Source organism: Gekko japonicus, unplaced genomic scaffold (assembly GCF_001447785.1).
Source record: "Gekko japonicus isolate JY-2015 unplaced genomic scaffold, Gekko_japonicus_V1.1 scaffold153, whole genome shotgun sequence".
NCBI lineage: Eukaryota > Metazoa > Chordata > Lepidosauria > Squamata > Gekkonidae > Gekko > Gekko japonicus.
The window spans coordinates 539,498-542,168 of NW_015175360.1; the positions used below are offsets into that span (position 1 = coordinate 539,498).

Consider the following 2,671-nt stretch of genomic DNA (forward strand, 5'->3'; position numbering starts at 1 on the left):
ACTGGATTCTTTGGGGATAACTCAGCAGGAATATGAAGATCTTTCATTTCTGGAGCGCTCAAAGTTAGATATCCATTTTTGCAAGTGAGAGAAATCAATACCAGCCGAGGCTCTTCCCGAGCAGTCACTTTATGTCCATCTTCCTTTACCACAAGCCAATGTCTGAAGTTCAGAACACATTAAAATGCATTAAGTGTTATGGAAAGGCAACTAAACTTTGCATAGCTGAAATTCTAGCGTGGTCAGCTGTTTAAGACTGACAGTGAACGATCAGGTTGTTAATCCATGCTGATTTTTAATATGACATCTGTATTCCAGCCTTAATCAAGTTCAGAGCTGTCACACACACTTTCCTACCTAAGTTTGAGTTAAATTTAGACTCCGTGGAGAGTTAAATTTAGATTCCATGGAACTATATCTGGTACTTTCAGACCATTCTGAGTTAAATGAACAATCTGTATAACTATGCCTTCTGCTTAGATTTTTTTTCTATACAGAAGTGCAGCATATCTCTTTGTGCCAGCAGCCACTAAATTCTTGTAGTCCTGCCCACTAATACATGACCTCTGTCACTGATTATTACCAGCACATGAAACTCCTGATCTTACCGGGATAGTCTGATAACAGCCAAGAGGTCACTCGTGGCTATAATGCTTGTTCCCAGAAATGGACACTGACTGCGGAAAGACACAGGAAACAGCCTGTGGGGTTCCTCAAGGGGGCAGTACTGTCCCCAATGTTATTTCACATCTACATGTGCCCCCTTGCCCAGATTGCCCGGAGGCATAGGCTAGGGTGCCACCCATATGCAGATGACACCCAGCTATATCTGTTGTTGGGCGGTCAGTCCGACTCTACCCCAGATGACCTGGAGTGGGCGCTTTGTGACATGGCGAGCTGGCTTAGACTGAGTCAACTGAAATTGAATCCAACGAAGATGGAGGTCCTGTGCCTGAGCGGACTGGGGGTAGGGACCCCACTTCCAACCTTCGATGGGGCGTCATTGGTGCCAGCGCCGAGGGTTAGGTGTTTGGAAATGCTTCTGGATGCCACCTTAACAATGGAGAGTGGCTATAATGCTTGTTCCCAGAAATGGACACTGACTGCGGAAAGACACAGGAAACAGCCTGTGGGGTTCCTCAAGGGGGCAGTACTGTCCCCAATGTTATTTCACATCTACATGTGCCCCCTTGCCCAGATTGCCCGGAGGCATAGGCTAGGGTGCCACCCATATGCAGATGACACCCAGACTGAGGAAAGACACAGGAAACAGCCTTGTACCAAGTCAGACCACTGCTCTAGCGAGGCCAGTACTATACACTCTGATTGGCAGCAGCTCTCACATTACTGCCTCCTGACCCTTTTAACAGAAGATGCCAGAGACTGAACCTGGGACCTTCTACATGTCCAGTAGATGCTCTACCACTTAGTCTCTACCACAATCCCTCCCTGTTTTTAAAAGAAGTGGGAAACAGGTTTGTCAGTTTTTGAATCCATCTTTGTAGCTCAACACCTGTTTGAGCTGAAGTACTTAGCAGGTAATAAGATGGATGCTATGAAAAGTTTTACCAGCTGATTTCTACCTAAAACAGAAGTAGTACAGGAGGATGTTCTTCAGTAGCTACATACAAATAAGATCAAAATGTTTTAAGGGACCAGTGGCAGGGGGGGCTTGTTAGAGCTTTATGGACGACACTTCCATGCTAGACTCGTTTCAGCCCGGCTTCTAGCCAGGTCATGGGACAGAGACGGCACTGGTCGCACTCACAGATGACCTCCAGAGGCATCTGGATCGAGGCGGTATGGCAGTGCTGTTGCTGTTAGATCTATTGGCGGCGTTTGACACTGTCGACCATCAGCTACTGATCCACTGCCTCGCCGACACTGGGATTCAGGGGTTTGCCTTGCAATGCCTTGTCTCCTTTCTCCAAGGTCGGGGACAGAGGGTGGCGTTAGGGGAGCAGACATCCCAGAGGTACCCGCTGGCCTGTGGGGTTCCTCTAGGGGCAGTACTGGCCCCGATGTTATTCAACATCTACATGCTCCCCCTTGCCCAGATTGCTCGGAGGCACAGGCTAGGGTGCCACCCATATGCAGATGACACCCAGCTGTATCTGTTGTTGGGCGGTCAGTCCAACTCTACCCCAGATGACCTGGAGCGGGCGCTTTGTGACGTGGCAAGCTGGCTTAGACTGAGTCGACTGAAATTGAATCCAATGAAGATGGAGGTCCTGTGCCTGAGCGGACTGGGGGTAGGGACCCCACTTCCAACCTTCGATGGGGCGTCATTGGTGCCAGCGCCGAGGGTTAGGTGTTTGGAAATGCTTCTGGATGCCACCTTAACAATGGAGGCCCAGGTAGCAGCCACTGCCAAGGCAGCCTTTTACCAACTGCAGCTGATTAGGCAATTGGTTCCCTTCCTCGAACGCGATGACCTGGCAACAGTGATTCATGCTATGGTCACCTCAAGATTAGACTACTGCAACGCTCTCTACATGGGGCTGCCCTTGTCTCGGATCCGGAAGCTGCAGCTAGTGCAAAATGCGGCGGCCAGGCTGTTGATGGGTCTCTCTATTTGAGACCACATCCAAGCTGTGCTGAAGGCACTGCACTGGCTGCCAATAGCTTACTGGATCCGTTTCAAGGTGCTGGTTTTGACCTTTAAAGCCCT

The 2,671-nt window shown here is 49.5% G+C and overlaps 1 protein-coding gene across 1 annotated transcript in view; it reads right to left on the reverse strand.

Moving 5' to 3' along the window:
* Nucleotides 1–2,671, reverse strand: part of LOC107122321 (mitochondrial amidoxime reducing component 2-like) — a 13,317-nt gene that overhangs the window by 9,013 nt on the left and 1,633 nt on the right. Inside the window, exon 2 of the mRNA XM_015425379.1 lies at nt 3–162. Within this exon, the coding sequence (XP_015280865.1) occupies nt 3–162 (160 nt within the window). The remainder of the gene's footprint in view (nt 1–2; nt 163–2,671) is intronic.